The sequence below is a fragment of the Euleptes europaea genome, chromosome 8 (genome assembly GCF_029931775.1).
Source record: "Euleptes europaea isolate rEulEur1 chromosome 8, rEulEur1.hap1, whole genome shotgun sequence".
Lineage (NCBI taxonomy): Eukaryota > Metazoa > Chordata > Lepidosauria > Squamata > Sphaerodactylidae > Euleptes > Euleptes europaea.
The window spans coordinates 60,445,702-60,464,857 of NC_079319.1; the positions used below are offsets into that span (position 1 = coordinate 60,445,702).

Sequence of the window (19,156 nt, forward strand, 5' to 3'; positions counted from 1 at the left end):
TTGTCTTCAAGTTAGATCGGGCTATAGTTTCCTCAAAGTATATTTCCTGGGAAACTCAACATTCTTGGCTTCTTCAGTCCCCTGGGCCTCCTCTGCCTGCCCCAGAAACACATCTACCTGCGTAAACACCATGTGGCTAAACAAGTTGTCACTCTCTCCTTAAGAAGAGAAACTCAAAAGTCCTCAGATCAAGGTCATGATGCAGCAAAGTAGTCTCAAGTTGTGTTTGTAAGTGGAGTTTCCTTACAGTTGCCAGGTCCCTCTTTGCCACCGACGGGATGAAGCCTGAGGAGGACGGGGTTTTGGGAGGGGAGGGACTTCAATGCCATAGAGTCCCATTGCCAAAGCGGCCATTTTCTCCAGGCGAACTAATCTCTATTGGCTGGAGATCCATTGTAATAGCAGGAGATCTCCAGCTAGTACCTGGAGGTTGGCAACCCTAAGCTTTCTTCATTGCCCCATTGCCTACAAAAAGAAAAAGGATGAGATTAGTAATAGAAACACACACACCCATTTTGAGTAGAGATGCGCTAGTTAGGAGTAGCATCTGTAAATGCTATAAATGCTCACTTTCTATCATTTTGATATATTTGATAGGCTGTGATTTAAGATTCATCACAAGTATGTTGCTGTTTATATTTTTTATTCAATCATGTTTATGTTGCAGATGTCTATGGATTATGATTATATTATTTTGCTTCTTGTTCTTTTTAATCTATTCTTGAACTTAGTGATTGTTTTTATTGCTTTCTGCTATTTAACCCCTTTTAGCTCTGGTGGCAGTAAGGGCAGTCTAGTGGCTATGTCAGATTAGAACTAGGTAGTCCTGAATTCAATTTCCCATTCTGCCATGGAAACTTACTGTGTGACATTGGGCCAGTCATTCTTCAGAGTCAAGTACCTCACAGGGTTGTTGTAAAGGCAAGATGAGAGATGCTCCAGCTGGAGTTCTTAGAACAAGAAGTGGAATCAAAATACAATAAAAAAAATCAAACTTTCCTCCCTGTTTTTTAAAACGACCCCCGCCCCCCGGTCAAATCACGTCTGACTTATGGCGACCCCTCATGGGATTTTCAAGGCAAGAGACATTCAGAGGTGTTTTGCCATTGCCTGCCTCCATGTCACGACCCTGGTATTACTTGGAGGAAAACTATCCAAATATTTGCCAGGGTCAACCCTGCTTATAGCTTCTGAGATCTGAAGAGATCATATTAGCCTGGGCTATCCAGGTCAGGGCATTGGTTCTGTTTTGTAGACTTTTTATGCTGGTACTTTTGGTTTTGTTCTTATTTTTATTGCCATTTTATTATTATTCTTAACTGCCTGATGAGCCCTTCTGGCCTGAGGGTAGAGTCTAAAAATGTTTGAAAATATATATATATATATATAAAATTGTAAAATATTTAGGAGCATGAACTTTAAGTTCTCACACTTTCTTCCCTGCACATCTGAATGATTTTTAACACACACACACACACACACACACACACACACATCTTTTGAAGGATGCACTGGTATTTCTGCTCTGTAATAAAATGAACACAAGTTTTGCTTTGGTGGGAAAACTTAGGCATTTCAACTCTTATCTTTCCCATGCACTGGAGCATACCAGTGCTTCTGAACAACAAAATTGATTTTAATATGTTTCTGCTTCAGTGGAATAATAATTATGCATTTTTATTCTTTTTTAATGTTTCTCTTCTGTAGGAACACACCAGTGAGCCAGTGCAATTTAAAAGATATACACCTGCTCATAATATTCTCAATTTTAATTATGTGCAGAAGATCATTATCGAGACAAGGGAGCTTGGCTTGAATAAATCCATGCATCAGTGCATCAATCACATTATTTCTTTGCTTTGTCTTTCAGTGGGTATGCTGGTCTGTAGAACAATTTCAGCCACAGCAGCACCCTAATACCTTTTTGTAGTTAGGACTAACTAAAATGTACAAAGAAGAGAAGTTGGGAAATAGCCAGAAAGATGAGAAATTCTAGATGTTTGTCCATGCCAGTTATGGGAAAGCTTATGCCTCCCTAATGTTTAGGTGACAAAAACAACAATCTGGAAGCATTGCAGCAACAAGTGATGAGATGCCATGAGGATTTCTTCCTCTGTTAAAACGTTTATGTCCCACCTCTTCCTGTGGCTCAAGGTGGCTTACAGTACACAGTTAAAACATCCAGTGGCAATAAAACTCCCTATGCAGCCTGATAAAACCTAACAGAATGCAATACAATATCTGCAACTATTTGTTTTTGCCATCAAGGCACACCTAGGGTTGCCAACCTTCAGATAGTGGCTGAAGATCTCCAGCTATTACAGCTGATCTCCAGGCGACAGAGATCAGTTCACCTAGAGAAAATGGCCACTTTGGAAGGTAGACTCCATGTATTATACCCCACTGAAGTCCATCCCTTCACCAAACCCCGCCCTCCTCAGTTTCCACCCCAAAAACCTCCAGATTTTTTCCAACCTGGTGCTGGCAACCCTAGTCACAACTGAGCTATGGCGGCTCCACAGAGTTTTCAAGGCAAGAGACGTTCAGAGGTTGTTTGCCATTGTCTGCCTCCGCGGCACGTCACTGGTATTCCTTGGTGGTCTCCCATCCAAATACTTGCCAGGGTTGACCCTGCTTAGCTTCCGAGATCTGACAAGATCAGTCTAGCCTGGTCTATCCAGGTCAGCATTCAACAACCTAGTCTTTTTTTAAAAAAAACTGCAGTACTAAAAGCTCCTTTGCTGATCACACTTTAAAAAGGTAAAGGTCCCCTGTTCAAGCACCGGGTCATTCCTGACCCATGGGGTGACGTCACATTTTGACGTTTACTAGGCAGACTTTGTACACGGGGTGGTTTGCCAGTTCCTTCCCCAGTCATCTTCCCTTTACCCCCAGCAAGCTGGGTACTCATTTTACCGACCTCAGAAGGATGGAAGGCTGAGTCAGCCTTGAGCCAGCTACCTGAAACCAACTTCCATCAGGATTGAACTCAGGTCGTGAGCAGAGCTTGGACCGCAGTACTGCAGCTTACAACTCTGCACCACAGGGCTCTTGTTCACACTTTACAAAGGGCTAAAAGTGATCTGTGAGATTGATTTGCATTTCTGAAGGAAACTGGGGAGGGGAAACTTATGGATCTCTTCCATGTGTGTTGGTTCTTCACAGGTTTGATTGGTTCTTCACATGTTTGATACTCAAAAGTGTTCAGAACAATTCCAACTGCATATACATCTCAAAGAAGAGAAGATATGTTCCCCCCCTGCATGTTCTGTAAAAGGTTACTTGGACAGCCACTTTTCACACTTCTGTGGAGCGTGCACAACTACTATTTCAAATAGCCACTTCAAACATTATGCCTTTCCTACTCAGAAAGAACTTCCATGTACACATAACATTCCATGTACAAGTGCATTGCCACATGTGGCATCTAATTTTTTTTCCCCTGCATATACTTGCAGATTGTTTTTGAAGGCCACAATGACCAAGGCTTATCTCATCATCTGTTGTTATACTACACAGAACTTTTCTACACATTAAACACATACATCTTACATACTCAAGAAAAACACAGGCATGCTTAACTTTCTCAAGACGGTATCTATTGATGCTATTATTAATAAACAGCAACATAAATCACTGTGATGGCAGTGGATTTTGCTTATAACCCATTCACATGTTACACAACCACAAATCAGAAAGACTGTGTACTTAAGCTAATGAGATGTTCCAAAATCTGCACTCATGGGGGAACATAATTATGGAAGCTCTATACATGGGCTTAGATATGCAGCTATCTTTATAGGATATTATACAAGGAAGCTCATATTAATCAAAAATAAAGATAAACAAATGACCGGGCCATTTCATTTGTTTAAACACTGTTTTGTTTTCATTAGATTTCAGGGAAAAGTAAAATTAGAATTCTTTGTAAATATTGTTTTGTTGATTGAACCATCTGCTTTTTACTGGGCTGCAGACTGTTCATACTGAACAAAACCCTGTGTGGGCACATGGTGAGAGGTCAATAGTGTTTAGAATGGCAACTCTTTGATCTCCTCCTATTACACCAGTACCTTCATAATAAGCTGGTAGCAGAAGTCAATTTCTGAGCGAATAAATGTTTACATAGCAAATTACTTCCATTCACGGGCTCTCCTGTTTGTAATCTCATCACAGAGAGCAAAGGTTAAATGTTCACAGTGCGTAAACAAGCACCTTTCTCCGGTCACGGTCAGGGGCAAGTCACCTTGTCACAGGTGACTCGTGGAAAGCTTTTTCATGTCATTCCGCCCTCGTTCCCTTGTGGATTAGGAGAGAACCAACATCATTAAAAGGTAATGAAACCACCACTTTTAGCTGAGGAAGGAATACATTTAACGGCAAAAAGAGGTTTAAATGTTTATTAAAAGGTTGGCTCTTCTGTATTTTTACTGAATCAACTATTTCTAGGTCATCGCACCCATGGTTTTGCATCACAAACCTTTTTTTAATGATACACATAGAAGGCTTGTTAGGGGTGGCTTTATTACTGGGTTGCTTCAGGAGGTGTCTTGCACATATTTTCTGTAGCAGCACATAGATGGTTGTGTTTTCCCTTCCCAGAAGCATCTGTTACTGTATTTGTTTATCATCTGTTACATATGTATCCCATTGTCCCTCCAGGAAGCTCAGTGCAGCATATATAGGATTCCCCTTCCCTCATTTTACCCTCATGAAAATCCTCTGAGGTAGGTTGGGGTAAGAGACAGTTGCTGGCCACACATCACCAACAGAGCTTCAGGGCTGAATGGGGATTTCAACCTTGGTCTGTCCAGTTGTTGTTGGACAATCTGACCACTACAACACATTGCCTATCTATGCAATGGCTATACGTTTTGCAATTCAAGAATGCCATTAGGTTAATGATTGATTGGAAATCTGAACCCACCAGATGTTTAAAAAAAAGTCAAGGAAACTTAAGGCAAGATTTAAAGTTTATCAATTATGGTAGAAAGTGTAAAGCACAGAGTCCCTTTAGATTGAGTTGGAAGTGGATAAAAAGCTGCACCATTTGGGTCCACAGGGAAGCGTGTGGTTGGTTCCAGACTAAAATTTCTAGCAGAATGCTCTCCACAATAACTGCTGTCCACAAAATACTGCTGTTGGGGGACAGGAGACCCTGACGAGTGACATGAGGGAGTATGCAATGGAAAGGGGAGATTGGTGGAAATTGTCGATTTTCTCTGGATCCAACCCATAGAGTGGTAAATGAGAAAAGAACCCTACATGGTTGTCAACGTGAACAAGTCATACAGGAAACTGCTAAACTAGAATACCAGACGGATTGATAAGGTCTAGGATCTGGTGTGTGCCTGCAGTGATGTAGTAATGAAGATTTTCACCATATTCACTAAAATATTGTAAAGCCATCCCAGTTCAACATTGTGAGTGGCATATGATGCATGAAGAAACAGCTTGGACAAGCAGTAGAAGCAGATATGGGTCATTAAAGAAAATTGAAATACAATCTAATTGAGATTGAAAGTAGAAACAGGTTCATTTGTAGTGGTTTACACAGGAATGCAAAGAAAAAGAAGCACTGAGGATTTTTAAAAAATACATAAGCCATCTGTTTGTAGGTTTTTCTTTTGTTAAAGACACTACCATCTCGCAATGTTTTACAATGGTGTTGTCAGTATTAATGGGGGACATTGGTCCTTTTGTTGCCTGTTTTGCCCTTTTTGAGAGCTGGTTTTGCAGCCTAAATGGGAGTTTATGGGGGTTCTTATTATTCACTTAGTTTTTTTCTATGCATTTTATGATGTTTTGATGTGATTGTTTTAAGTTAAATAAATAAATTTAAATTAAAAAAAAAAACATAAACCAGATCCAGATTATCTAGACACTTCACAGAATGCAGGAAATAAAAAAATTCCCTGTCTCTCACAAATCGTAACACAATATGGAAGCATGTCGCTACAATAATTTATCAAGCCTGTGTAGTATAATGGACTGACTGCGAATCGTGAAGCCTCCATTTGAAATCTCCTGTCTACCATGAATTCAGTAGGTTGTCATTGCCAAGCCATCCACCCCAGGCTCTCCACCCCAATCTGCCACGCAAAGACAGTAATGTTCACATGGAAGGATTACAGCATGGCGGCACACACAAAGCACCTTTAAGAGCACTTTATGTATGCTAAATACTATTGTTCAGTACGTTTCGAAAGGCTTTCCTCCCCACTCCTACACAAACACCAGGCTGTACTTCTTTGCTTGAATAACATTCCAGATGGTGCAATGTTTAACGAAGGTATCATTGCTCTGAATTATTTTACAGGCACCTCGGTGGTACAAGTAACAGCTACTGATGCGGATGACCCTACATATGGCAACAGTGCCAGGGTGGTTTACAGCATTCTTCAAGGACAGCCTTATTTTTCTGTGGAACCAAAGACAGGTAAGAGCTGTCATGCTTTCCCTATCCACAGCGTCTTTGAAGCAAGTTGGGGTCGGGGGAAACCAAACAGAAAATCTTAAGTAGTAAAGTAATACAGACAGAGGTATATGTGATGTCATGTGTGACAGATTAAGGGTTAATGTCTGTCAGTGACTGTATGTGAGAGGGACATACTGTACAAGAGTGGGCAGAGCTTAAGAGAGAAGACTCAGAACTCCCTTGATTGATAAAATGAAATCTGGCCGTGAAACGTCCGTATGCTGGTTTTTAATTAAAGGTGGCGGAATTTTTGACGGAAGTTGTCAAGACTAGGATCAAAGTTTAAATCGTATTTATGTGGGAAATGTATGGATTGAGGATTCTTGTGTACCATCTATGCTATATTTCTGAGAATTTCTGAGAATATGCCAATAAAGGTCGATTGAATTGAATTGAATTGACTCAGAACTCCTGGAAAAAGGGGGGTTACTCTGGGCTCCGGTGTGATGGGTTGTGCCTAGTGTGACTGGGGGGAAATCCAGAAGGGTGACAAAAGAGAGTGTTTGGGAGGGGGAAATGTCCCTACTCTAGTCACAGGGGGGAGATATAGTCTCCGAGGTAAGAGGTATTCGTGGCCCAAGTATTGTGAAAGAATTGCTTTAAGCGTTTTGAAGTAATTCCACAGAGAGAAAAAGGAAGCAGGAAGAATCTCCCTACTTCCTAGTTTAGGCACCAGAGTATACACATGGACCTCTGTGTGTAGGTTCTGGGACTAGGCTAACTTAAAGAGTTCAAAACCTGGGTTAAGTAAAATAACATCTGTGCTATACTTGTTGAGTAACTCATTATTTATATAGAAAATGTGTACCTTTCCTGAATACCAGTTTTTCCTCCAATACCTTTCCCTGTGAAGTATAATAAAATTCTGTTCTTTTATTGTTGAACTGAATAAAGCCTCTGGCATCTCAATTATCTGAGGTAAAACGAAGTAGGAGATGAGGGGGAGATTTCCCCCCCCCCCATCACAGCATGTTTATCTGAACCCAGATTTTAGGAGAGAGACTATGCGGGAGAGTGACTGCGGCGAATGTCATTTATAGATGGCTATGACTGTTCACAGCCATGTTATCTAAATGGCAACTCCATGTTCAGTGGCTGTATACCTCTGATTATCAGGGTCAAACAGCAAAGGATTGTTCTTACCTTTGAGTTTCTAAATGTATCTAGCTGACCACTATTAGACAGCTCGGCTGGGTGAACCTTCATCTGATTCAACAAAACAGTTACTGAGTTTCTGTGAGTTTCCCTTTGAAAGACTTGTCCTTTGAAAATTTCCCTGCAATTTTATCATTAAAAATGTAGCAATGTTCAGTTTAGGTGATGCCAAGTGGGGGGGGGGGGAATCAAATCCAGCTCCGAGGTGAGCATAGTTCCCTTAGCCATGCATAAATGGTAGGCATGGATCACAGCAACATATAAATACTTGAAAATTTTTTGATTCATCTCTACCCTTTTGTGATCTCACTGATTTCTTTATTCCTTCTGCCACTGCCTCATTCATCACTACCTCCTCAGGCTTCCCAAGACATTTTTCATCTTTGTAGTACTCTGAGGGCTTGTTGAAATTTCATCTTTGCTGAGAGCTGTTTGTACCTCTATTTACCTGGCCTGTATTTTTACACATTATAATTTTATATACTCCATATGTATTTTCCAAGCTCTAGAATTTTCTAGTGGAACACTGTAGAGAGCCAATGTGGTATAGCAGCTAGACCAGAGGTCTGCAAACTGCGGCTCCCGAGCCGCATGCGGCTCTTCGGCCCGTTGAGTGTGGCTCTCCGAACTTGGTTTGGAGCCCCTGCTCTCGCGCCGGCAGCCGGACTGCGGAGCCGGCACGCCTGAGAGCAAGAGAGCGAGAGCGAGCGAGAGAGAGCAGGCGAGCGGGCGCGCTGTCTCTCCCCCCCCCCCCCGCCGTGGAGAATGGCCAGGTCCCCCTTTCCCTTGCCCTCAATGGTTGGGAGGCTAAAGCCTCCCCTCCCCAATAGCCGCGCGATTGCTGGGCGGGCGGCTCGGCGGTTCCTGCCCCCCCCGCCCACCTATCAGCTGTTGGGTGGAGGCGGGCTTCCTTTGGTAGGCCTGGCCGCCGACTGAGTCCCATTGGGAGGCCATGTCTAGCCACTGGCTTTCTTGGCAGTCGACCTGGACTCCGAGGAGGGGGAAAAGTCCCCCTTCAGAGGCCAGGTCTACCAATTGGCTTCTATGGGCCTCCGGAGGCCAGGTCTACTGCCAAGAAAGCCAGTGGGTAGACATGGCCTCCCAATGGGACTCAGCCGGAGGCCAGGTCTACCAATAGGCTTTTATGGCGGTAGACCAAGCCTCCAGACAAGGACTCCAAACGGGGAGGGGGAAATGGCAGGGACTTACAATTTAATTTTTATCAATAAATAAGATCACTATTAAGTATGATATCAAGTTTTATTCAGTGTACCTATAGTTTAATTAAGACTTAAAACTTTAATTAAAGTTTATTAAGTAAATAAACAGTGTACCTACCTATATAGTTTAAGTTTAAGAAATTTGGTTCTCAAAAGAAATCTCAATCGTTGTACTGTTGATATTTGGCTCTTTTGACTAATGAGTTTGCCGACCCCTGAACTAGACTGTTAGAAGTAGGCTGCAATTCTGAAAGGGAGACACACAAATATCCTTAGGAGCTGGCGCAGGGGCAAACACGCTGGCGTCCATTGGCCCCCACCACCAGCACAGCCACTTTGGGAACTAAATCCTGGCAGAGAACACCCATGCTGGCATGGGGAAGGCATTCCCGGGACCAGAGCTGCCAAAAGGCATCCCTTTCAACACAGAAACGCCCCTCAATGTGACACCATCATGGGGGCTTTTTTGCCCTTTTTCTAAATTTACTTTAAAAAATAGTTTTTTTTCTTCTCTGCTTCAGCCAGGAAGCCTCTGTGGAAGTGCCACGGCTGTGCCGCTCCTGTCCCCCATGGATCTACATCCCCTTCAGGATTGGGCTGCCCATACTGGGAGACTCACATTCAAATCCCATTGTACTGTAGAGCTCACTGGCTAAGTTTCAGTCACTCTGTCTACCTAAAATCTCACAGGGTTATTGTGTGGGTAAAATGGAGTGGGGGAGACTAATCTATGACACCTTGAGTTTTTTGGAGGAAGGACACAATGGCAATGTAATAAATAAGTAAATAGTACTTGTGCATGGTAAACCACTATGGTTGCCAGCCATTGGTGAGCAACCGGCAGAGAGGGAGGAATTGGATACTAGGGTTGACAACTCCATGTTCAGAAACGCCTGGAGATTTGAGGATGGAGCCTGGAAGAGTGGAGTTTAGGGAGGAGAGGAACTTTAGTAGGGTATAATACCATGCAGTCCACTTTCCAAAGCAGCCATTTTTCTCCAGGAGAAGTGGAATAAATGTTTTAAATAAATAAATAGGCCATTTATATAGCCTGGAGGTCCATTGTAATTCTGGGGGATCTCCAGCCCCCACCTGGAGGTTGGTAAGGCTAGTGGGGACCAAAGCGTTTTGTCCAAATCACAGAGCATCATGTTGGCATCATGACATCATTTCCAAATATCCATCAGAAATGATGTTGCACTGTTGGTGCGCTGCCAGCTTTCCAGCGATTCCCCCTCATACCCTGCTGATTGGCGACGAACAGCAAAGAGGGATGCTGGCAGGTCTCCCTATAAATCAGTCTCCCTATTCTGTCACCTTTTAGCCATTCCTTCAAAAATATTTTAGTATGTTCATGCTTTTGTCACCCATATTTTTGTTAGAACTCTAGGTGTTATACATGACAGGGCAGGGGCAAAGTGACAAGACAGGGCTTGAACCCACTAATCAATTAATGATACTGTTGCCTATCCCTCTGTTGCATTTAATGCTTTATTTATTTACTTATCCATATTTCTGTCCCACCTTCCCTTTCAGTCCTGAAGGGGTTTACAACAATATGTCCAAAGTCACTTAACAACTTAAAACACAGCTACAATTATATAGTTAACAGTGAAATCCTGAGCAGAGTTGAGAAATAAGGCCACTCTGCCCAGAGTGTATTTCTTGAAACCACTGAAGAACTTCAGAGTTCCTCACACATTATTTGAAAATGCCACTCATAGATGACTGATAATTTATTTAGATATTTTAGCCCAAGGTGTCTAACAAGTACCAAAATAAAACAAGAGGTTTTTAAAATGTAAATGGTAAATACAGATTAACACAGATTCACACTTTGAGAGAATAAATGGAAATGCTACTGTTTTCTACTCCAAATCTTTTCTTCTTGACTGGAGTACTACATTTCTCCATGCACACAGTGGACTAAAAGGGTGCAACTCTGCTTAGGATTTCTCTGTAAACTAACAGTTCATTCCTGAGCCTTTCAGCGGCCAGAGACAGCATGGCCGAGGTGCCGCCGCAGCGCCTCCAAAGAGGTTCCCCAGCCTCCGAAAGGCTTAAAAATGCCTTTTTAAATTTTAAAAGTAAAAAGGGGGGGCATTTTCCCCCATTGAGAACAGGAAAAACCTGGCACAGCAACGCTGTTGCTGGAGGGAGCGTTCTTGGCCTGAAAGGGATCAGGAAGCTGCCTACTGGCAGCTCTGCCCCCTGGAATGCCCTGGGAATTTCCCCCTCTGGGATGATGGTGCCGGGACTTGCGCTGGCAGGACACCAGCGAAAGGCTGATCTGGCGTCCTAGGGCTGCGCTGTCGCGCCAACACAGGGAAGCCGGTGTGAGCACCCCAACGCCAGCGTCCATGCCACTCTCGGCAGCGCAAGTAGCCCGGTTGCCAGAGTAAGTGGCCCGGATGCCTGCACAACCACTTGCATATCTCCTGAGCTCTTTTGGCCTCAGAGCTCAGGAATGGGCTGCCCAACAGAATTACAAAGCAAATCCACAGAAAGTCCTCAGGCACAATTGTTCTTCCCTGGAAAAAAGATGCCTTACATTTCGTTAAAAAAATTGCAGCTGGACCTCTCGTGCCTTCCTCAGTTAGGTTATTCCACCATGCTCTCTCCTTACTGATATTTGTGCCTCCCCCCACAACCAAGTAGTGCACAAAAAATATAGTTGCCTATAGTAAGATAAATTTGTCAAACAAAACAATAACCTGCATGACAGGACATTGTATCAATGTTTGAGGTCAGAATAGTTTTTAGCAAAGGTAAAAAGTATAAAAATAACAACAAAAAGTATAAAAATAACAGCAAATTAAACAATCCATTAAATTGTCCATTAAGCTGTTCAGTATAGATGAAATAAAGCTGTGACTTTTTAAAAATGCAGTTAATCTTTCAGTACAGAAAAGATTAATGGGGTTATCAAGACTCAAAAGAAGAGGAAATAAATAAAACTGGAATGAAAGTGTTTACAAACATCAGATGGAGATATACAGGCCCCAATGCACCTCTCAGTTATCAATGTGTTATATATGTTCTCCGATAGTGACAACTAAAGCAGTGATGGAGTAAAAGTCTGTCTCCCTGGAAATCAGTGTTAGCTGTACTTTATAACAAGTGCAAAATAGTCATAAAGCCTTCCTACTTGGAGGAGAAATATTTATCTGATACTTATCTGCACAGCAGAATGGTGAAGAGCTAGCTGTTCTCCCCTGACCCTTTCCCTTTTTTCCTTAAATTTCAAAGCATAATTACATATGGCACAGAGATGGCCAAATGGATAAAACAGTAAAACTGTTACAGATAATACACTGTTTCAATTATTACATAAAAGCCTCCTAATTACAATGACTGCTTTAGAAGCAGTTATTGGTCTTTTTTTTTAGGAGATACTAGCCAATTCAAGAAAGTCTCGTTGAAAGGCACAAAGAGATACCAGATTATTAATAGCAACAAAAAAGCATTGGGGTCATTTACAATTGTGGAACATTAGGAAAATCAGGCTGGCAGCTTGGAATCTTATCTCTTTTCTGGCTTTTTATCATAGATGTGTAAATGGAAAGGCCAAGAGCTTGACTATACTAACAGGAGTTATTTTGGTTTTGTTTTTGTTTTGGGGGTGTTTGGTGTGTGTGTGTGGTATTCATGTCTCTTTAGACTTGCATGCTCAGATCATACTAATTCTCTATCAGTCCACATGGTTCATATGGGAGAATGATAAGGCATGTATACAGGAAGACAGCACAATCTTCAGTTTTTTGTAGCCGTCCCAGCCCAGCTCCACATGGAGCTGGGTTGGGTTGGGGAGGAAGATCTGCACATCCCTAATGTAGACTCAGATAAATGTCCTGAGCCAAAACAATGGTACCATTTAGCAGTGAAAGAAAAGGGAAAAATTAAATTAAAAAAAAACATTTCATTGTTTATTCAGAAACTTTGTATGTCACCTCTCCAGACCTGGAAGCTGTTCACAGCAAGCAACCAAGCAAACAAACAATAAAAACAAATCTCACCTATTTAAATGTATCTACCAAACAATCCCTGTCAGTAACATACATACATCAAGCCAAGTAAGTAAAATTCCAAAGTTCCAGCTCTGGTCACCACCTGCTTTGCCTCTGCAGGTGGGGACATTAAGAGCAAGGCTTGAAAAGAAGATCTTGGAACTGACACAATACTTTCATAGCACTGTGGATTTTTGTTTCCTTGCTTTGGATAGCTTGAGATGTATTAGGAATATTTCTACTGATTGCAAATGCTTTAATGGCATGAATTTGTGCAGCCACTTTCTCAGTGATTGGCCAGAGTTGGATTCCATCTAAATTCATGCATGGAAGGGCAACTTCCATGCCTACCCCCTCCAGCTGCAGCCTCAAATGCCCCTCAAATCCCCTAGAAGCACCATGAGGAGAGGTTCAGAGAGCTGCTGAGGTGCATGTAGGTAAAAGTCATGCCCCCCAATGCATGCACATAGTTTTAATGGGATCCAACCCAGTGTGCAACTTACCAGTAAATCTTTTAAGCTACAATTCATAGGTTTACCAGTAGTGTGTAGGATGTATTGATGTGGGACAGTGTGCAAGACACATAGAAAATTCATAATCTAACAAATAAATAAAATATAACCTCCAGTGAAATATTGGACTAGTTCACTAAGTTTTGTGCATTCCATTGATTTGCCCGTTGCGTATTTTTGTCACTATTTAAAATGTTACCATCACTATTGCATGTATTTTGGCATATTCCAGGTGTTATCAAGACTGCTCTGCCCAATATGGACAGAGAAGCAAAAGACCAGTATCTCCTCGTCATCCAAGCAAAGGATATGGTCGGTCAAAATGGGGGACTGTCTGGGACCACTTCAGTCACCGTCACCCTTACAGATGTCAATGACAACCCTCCCCGTTTTCCACGAAGTAAGTTTCTTAAAGTACCAAATGTTACCTGGAAGAATGCTCATGTTTATGTGAAAGAGAGATAACACTGTCTGAATAAAGGTTTATTCCACTTACTGCATTTGCTTAGGTGCTGACCCCAAACAGGATACATTGACTGTGTTCCATAGGCAGCAATGAAAGTTATTTCCTACATCAGGTGAAATGATATAGTGTAAATAAAAAAAAATGGTAAAGGTCCCCTGTGCAAGCACCGAGTCATTCCTGACCCATGGGGTGACGTCACATCCCGACGTTTACTAGGCAGACTTTGTTTACTGGGTAGTTTGCCAGTGCCTTCCCCGGTCATCTTCCCTTTCCCCCCCCAGCAAGCTGGGTACTCATTTTACTGATGTCGGAAAAATGGAAGGCTGAGTCAAACTTGAGCCGGCTATCTGAAACCGACTTCCGTTGGGATTGAACTCAGGTCGTGAGCAGAGCTTAAACTGCAGTTCTGCAGTTTACCACTCTGTGCCACGGGGCTCTTAATATGGTGTAAGAGATATATTATGAAGAATTTTAGCTTTAGCTTTGTTTTTACTTTCCTTAGCAGTCTGTGACTTGGCTTGCTTGTGTGAGTCATCTGATTCTGCTTGATTGGCTCTCTGCTTGCGGCACACTGTAGTCTGGATGGCACTAGGTAGAACGTTTGTGTTGTGTGATTCTGTTGAAACCGAGACCACACATTGCCACCCCCACCATGTCTCTGTTTTGAAACATGCCAGTATTGTTTTCTGGCCTGCTTCCTGCATACTTCTGATGCTCCAGTTATTGCGTTGGTGGCTGATTTTATCCCCTCAGTGCTACAATGGAACATATGACACTGCCTTATGCTGAGTCACACAGTAAGTCCAGCTAGCTCAGCGTTGTCTACTCTGATTGGAAGCAGCTTTACAGTTTCAGGCAAGGTCTTTTCCAAGACCTGATGCTAGAGCTCCCTAACTTGGACATGGCAAGGATTGATCCCGGAGCACATACTTACCATTGAGTCATAGGCTGTCACTCCCACTGATGCATTCCTGGGCCAGTGCCCAGGGTTCAGGTTCATTTGCCTGGTGCTGCTTTGAGGCCAATTAAAACATACACACAGGAGTGAAAGGAAAATAAAGTTTATTTGTGGTCATGAACAGACTGACGCAGGGGGGCCATCTCCAAAGCTTGTGTAAGGAGGCAATAGCTGTGCATTACATTTTATACCTTGATCAATTTGCCATTTCATTGGTTTGACATTACATAACGTAACACATTGAGATTATTTTCAACACCTCTCTTAATTCATAATTGGCCATTAGTTTCCGTTACCTGTTCTCAAGTGCCTGTAATCTCTCGTCTCCGTTATCCATCTTGCTGGCACATTCCACTTGGGTTACATTACACTGTGACTGGTACGAGCACTTTTTCTTCCTAGCGGGCCCTTCTGTCTGTCTTTTCTTGCTTCCTTATGCTAAATAACATATAATATAATATGCCAATAAAGCATTAATAACTTTGCCTAAGCCAAATAACTAGTCATTCTGCATACCTATTCTCTCTGGTATCAGAGGAGCATGCCTATTATTTTGGGTGCGGTGGAACCCAGGCAGGATGGTGCTGCTGCAGTCGTCTTGTTTGTGGCTTCCTAGAGGCACCTGGTTGGCCACTGTGTGAACAGACTGCTGGACTTGATGGGCCTTGGTCTGATCCAGCAGGGCCTTTCTTATGTTCTTATGTTCTCAATATTTACTAAAATGCCCGTGCTTATGCTATCACTAAAAGACTACTGTATTGTCTGGCGTATAAGACGACTGGGCATATAAGACAACCCCCAACTTTTCCAGTTAAAATATAGAGTTTGGGATATACTCCTCCGCAGCCGAGGCCCGCCCCTCGCGCGCTCCCCTGCCACCCCCCTTCGCTCGCCCTTTGCACAAGGGCCGGGAGCCGAGCCGGGCCAGGGGGAGGCGGCGCCTGTTCCTGGAAGAGCCCCGCCTGGGGAGTTGGTCACATTCTTGGCCACGCTGCAAAAGCGGAGCCAGACGCACCAATGCGCAGGCAGGGAGGGGGGTGGGGAGGGAGGGAGGCAGGGGGAGCCGAGGAGGAGGAGGAGGAGTGTGCAGCCCGCCTGCCTGCATTTGCTCAGCCCCGAACCACCCTCAGTCTGGGCTGGAGCACGGCACGGCTGCAGTCATGACGCCGGAGCGGGTGGGCAGGAGCCAGGAGGCAGAGAAGGACGCGGGGAGAGCGGCCGCCCCGGCCAGCCGGCCAGCCAGCCACCTGCCTGCCTTGCGCCGCCGCCAGAGCGCTGCCAAGCGCTTCCCTCCGTGTGCCCCGGCATGCCTGGCTCCGACTACCAGCCGGGCAGCGAGCGCCCTCGCCGGGCTCGCCTCCCCTCCCTCCTCCGGCGGACATGGACAGAGCGGAGGTGGCTCCCCAGGCAGATTCTCCAGTCCAGCTCGGAAGTTTCAGCACCCGCCCTATAAGACGACACCCGGCGTATAAGACGACCCCCGACTTTTGAGAAGATTTTCCTGGGTTAAAAAGTCGTCTTATACGCCGGACAATACGGTATATTAAGACACATGATCTGTATAGTTCCTCATCCAGTAGTTTTAAGTTCAGTAGTGAATCTTTCTCTGTTCCCAGTCTTTTGGGTACATTTGCTAGACTACGTGGCGGGCTCTCTGGCACCCTACACACTTCTCGCTCCTCCTGCTGAATGTCAAGCGCTTAGGCAGATTTCCGATTCTGACCTTTTGGCGCCCTTTCTGCTTTGTGTTGCCTTGTGTATCACTCTGACTATGCTCTTTGAGGGTACTTCTGTTTCTTTCCCACATGATGATTGTAATACTTCTATGATTTATTTCCAGTGCTTCCTGATGCACATCTTACATCTTTCTATCAGAATGTATATCTTCTATTCTGGTGTGCATTTCACATTGCTTGAATATCTCAGTCATTTTTCACCCCGGCAGAAGATACTCAGTGTTTCATAGAAAAAATCAATCTAGGGAGAACTAGAAAACAATCTGGCCTCAATTTACTTGCTTTGACCAAGGTGGCTCATGATAAGAACGGGGGGGGGGGGGGAATCTATTTCCAGATTTGAGGCACCCTGTTTATAAACAGTCTGATGTTTTCCCTCACCTTGCTCCAGTCTTTCTTGTAAAGTCATTGCTGGAGTGAATTAGACTAATGTGAGGAACGTATGCATGTTCAATCTGGTCTCTTCTCAAGTGGGTATAAAAAGACAAACCAATCGAAAGAGAGAAGGGGAATTTGATTTTTTCCCCTCTCCAATGGTTTAGGTAATAATGAAACACCAGGGATTCTGTTTCAGAAAGTGAAAATGGTAGAGGCTTCAGTCTGCATTTTGTTAAGCAGCAATCTGTATCAATTTCAGCTTGAGCAGCAGATATGGAGTTTTCAAGAGAGAAGAAGAATGCCTTTGCTGTTAAGGAGGCAAGAGTAGAATTTATCTCAATTACTTGACATGAAGAGCCAGGAAACTGTCTCTTTTAGTCACAATTAAGACTTATCTCTGGCCTTTCTCTTATGTTTATTCTTTTCTTTGGTGACATGGGACATAACACAAGAAAAGGTCATTAACTGTGCTCCACCTCTGTCAGATTTTAAAGGCAAAGAAGGTGTTATTTTTACCAGCGTATTGGGGCATGCAACTGTCACCTGTCTGGTGTACTTGCAGGAGTGATGTAAAGTTAGAGGCAGGGATTCAGATAATGCCATAGTCTACATGAGCAAAAATTTCCTGTTTTTGGAGCATATTCTGTTTAAGACAATCTGTGCTGTTTGCATACTCCCTCCTCTAGTGTTATACATAAGCCATTCATGTGACTTCAGTGGACATGAATCGCAATGTATACACACAAGTAATCCAACAGGGTAGCAGGTCTACTGCATAGTCCAGCCAACATATAAACATATTTGAGGTTTCAAGCATGGGGTAGTTATGCATTTGGTCAGTGTAGCTTGTAGCTCTTTTGGTAACCTTATCAAAGCACAGTCCTACTTGAGAGCACAAAACGCTGATGTTATGCAGAGACAACTTTCTCCCTAATGACATGCTTTCTTAAACACAGCAAATGCATTTGTTTGATACAAATAATTATATTAATACTTTTCCTTAGCTACAAATTTAAGTTATAATATTATTAAATGGAAACAGACAACTGTTCAGTGATTGTTTTGAATTTTATAGGGTCCTATCAATATAATGTCCCCGAATCTTTACCTGTGGCTTCAGTGGTGGCGAGACTAAAGGCTGTGGATGCCGACGTGGGACCTAATGCTGAAATGGAATATAAGATTGTGGATGGCGATGGCTTGGGGTTTTTCAAAGTTTTAGTGGACAAAGAGACACAAGAAGGGATTATTATGATACAGAAGGTAATCTCAAATTCTGTTGTGTGCTCATGATCTCATTCTCAGTAGCTGCAAGGAACAGATTTCACCCAATGGATAGAGAAACCTGTTATGTTCCAGAAAGTCAGGTTCCCATGGCACTTTGAATGTTTCATCCAAGTCTGATCAGGAGATTGCTCAATTTACTTTCAATGGCTATTCATAGTATGTTGGGTATGAATTCCTTCTCCTTCAGGCAACTCTAACAGCTTCTTTGCTGCCTACAGTTCTGGAATTCTGTGAAATGGTCTTTTTCTATATGATGAAGATTACAAACTTTGTACTGCAGTTTCTCTTCTCATATTCAGCATTTTGGGGGGCTGCTGCATAGATTCAGCGATTATAAATTGAGAGCTGATTCAGGAAGGGAGGGACCCTATTGTATCAAAATTAAAAATTGCAAGGCCGAAATGCTTAAGTTACATTTCTTTTTGAATATACACATTTCCAGGTACGTTCATACCAATTCAGATATTCCTTCATAGCATTGTTGCAAATAGTGTACGAGAAGTAATGCAAGCTTCTCTCCTCCACCAGGCAGAATGGCCTCCTGTGTGAACTGATACCTTGGCATGAGCTGCTATGGTTTTACTCTGCTTTCTTTTCTATTTTTTGGGGGAGGAATGGCTCAAACTAGAACATCATGTTATCAGGTTCACACTGGGGGCAGGAGTGTGCTTTGTGTTCCTTCTCTATCATGCTATAGTGGCACCGCCTTGGCTGAATGTATGAACTGTGGTACAGATTTGAAGCAAAGCTGGGAAACTTTTAGAAAAAGTTAGTCCTCCTTTGATCACCATCCAGTTTAATGTGGCTTGCTCATTTAATGTCTTTCAATACAGATCTGGAAGAATTATGCCTATCCAAGCAGGATAACATTTGGCACTGTCGCTTTGAACAATGTTGAATGTCTCAGCTCTGTTATGTGGCAATTCAAGATGCATACATATTAATTTTGTCATACGGCT

The 19,156-nt window shown here is 43.0% G+C and overlaps 1 protein-coding gene across 1 annotated transcript in view; it reads left to right on the forward strand.

The window, feature by feature from the left end:
• CDH7 (cadherin 7) overlaps positions 1–19,156 on the forward strand; it is a 129,226-nt gene that overhangs the window by 75,587 nt on the left and 34,483 nt on the right. Inside the window, exons 3-5 of the mRNA XM_056854073.1 lie at positions 6,320–6,439; positions 13,605–13,772; positions 17,986–18,173. Of these exons, the coding sequence (XP_056710051.1) occupies positions 6,320–6,439; positions 13,605–13,772; positions 17,986–18,173 (476 nt within the window). The remainder of the gene's footprint in view (positions 1–6,319; positions 6,440–13,604; positions 13,773–17,985; positions 18,174–19,156) is intronic.